The sequence below is a fragment of the Penaeus monodon genome, chromosome 31, assembly GCF_015228065.2.
Source record: "Penaeus monodon isolate SGIC_2016 chromosome 31, NSTDA_Pmon_1, whole genome shotgun sequence".
Classification (NCBI taxonomy): domain Eukaryota; kingdom Metazoa; phylum Arthropoda; class Malacostraca; order Decapoda; family Penaeidae; genus Penaeus; species Penaeus monodon.
In genome coordinates this window covers 25,849,446-25,850,950 of record NC_051416.1, presented here as the reverse complement: position 1 = coordinate 25,850,950, position 1,505 = coordinate 25,849,446, and the positions used below count along the sequence as shown (strand labels likewise).

The following is a 1,505-nucleotide window of genomic DNA, read 5'->3' as shown; positions in this document are numbered from 1 at the left end:
AATAAAATCACAAAACTCCCTTTTATGATGTAGAATTAAATAATATAGAATATATGAGTAGTGTGGAATTTTGTATACTAACATATTTGTGCATTTAATTGTGTTATGTCTTATTATTTTTGGGAGAATGTATAAATGTAAAGGAAGAAAGATGACAATAATGATAGCAATGATATTTATAAAAAAAAAGTGAAGAGGATATACTTACAAGGCAAGTAACTGACCAAGCATTATGCTTTTTAACGTTTATCAATATGGTAATTGTTACTCGAAACCTTGATTGATATTTAAGCTTTGACCCCACTCTTTCAGGGGTTGAGCTAAGTCCTACACAGCCAAAGGATCAACTCCTCAAGTGCCATTGCTCAGACTGTGAAAATGAAATATGTGAGACTGATGGCTACTGCTACGCGACCATCATTATAGACAGTTCGGGAGAGAAGAGCATATACAAGTGAGTGACAACAAAGACCTGTTGTAGGAGTAGAATGTAGTGGCTAGTCAGTTTCATCAATGGATAGGATGTTTCCAATGAATAGGATTAAATTTCTTGACAGAAATTAAGAGGCAGAATCCACCTTCAAATTAGAATGCATATTTATGTTTAAGATTTGGCAAAATTTTCCATGACATTAGGAATTAAACATTTGTTAGTATTGATATTGGTAGGAAAGAGAATATTAAAACAGTGTTTATAACATATTAATGAAACTTGATGGTCAGATTTTGATGTTAATGGTATTAGAGAATGATAAACTTGCAATTCAGTACTAAGTATTATAAGGGCTAAAACAGATGCTGATAGGATATGCACACTTATATCATTTTAGGTAAATACTGAAATTTAGAGGTTGACTGATTGTTACAGGAATAAAGGGAAAGTCCTGAAATTGAATTTTCAAAATCAAAATGTAGTAGTAGTAGAATTTCTAGTTTCCTACATAGTATAGGTTGGTAATGTAAAAAAGGAATAATCTTGAGAGTTCTTGGGTGTTCTAGCTTTTCAAAGTGTGTGTTTGATTATTGTGGGACATGCAAGATCGACAAGAAGAATGCTTGGCTAGTCTGCATGAGTGAGTTTAGTGTGTGAGCCTCATGGGTTTTTTGCTTTGTGTGGTTTGTCTTCGTCTCGATGCCCATATCTTAGTTGGAAGATATATAAGGAGAGTGAAGAACGTTGATAGATTTGTAATTGAATATATTTTGTTTAATTGATAAATGTTTTTTCAGACTGTCTTTGTGCTGTATGAACAAACCTCTTGTGTACAGTACTTGTTTATACATAAATGAATATGGTTTCATTAAAAAGAAGCTGAATAAATAAAGAGCTTGTATATTTTAAGCTTCTGTTTGTAATGGGATTGTGGCTCTTGAGTGTGGTGTGAGCATGCATGCAACTGTGTTGAGTATATTTGGGCTGTATTTATCCTTGTAGCTTATAGTGAAGATGACTTAAAATCATTTTTGAGTATGAGAATGAATTTGATCTTAAAAATGAAATAAAT

General features: G+C 32.2%; 1 protein-coding gene across 1 annotated transcript in view; it reads left to right on the top strand.

Annotated features, from left to right (window-relative positions):
- LOC119593132 (TGF-beta receptor type-1-like) overlaps window positions 1–1,505 on the top strand; it is a 58,329-nt gene that overhangs the window by 825 nt on the left and 55,999 nt on the right. The window contains exon 2 of the mRNA XM_037942097.1: window positions 313–454. Within this exon, the coding sequence (XP_037798025.1) occupies window positions 313–454 (142 nt within the window). The remainder of the gene's footprint in view (window positions 1–312; window positions 455–1,505) is intronic.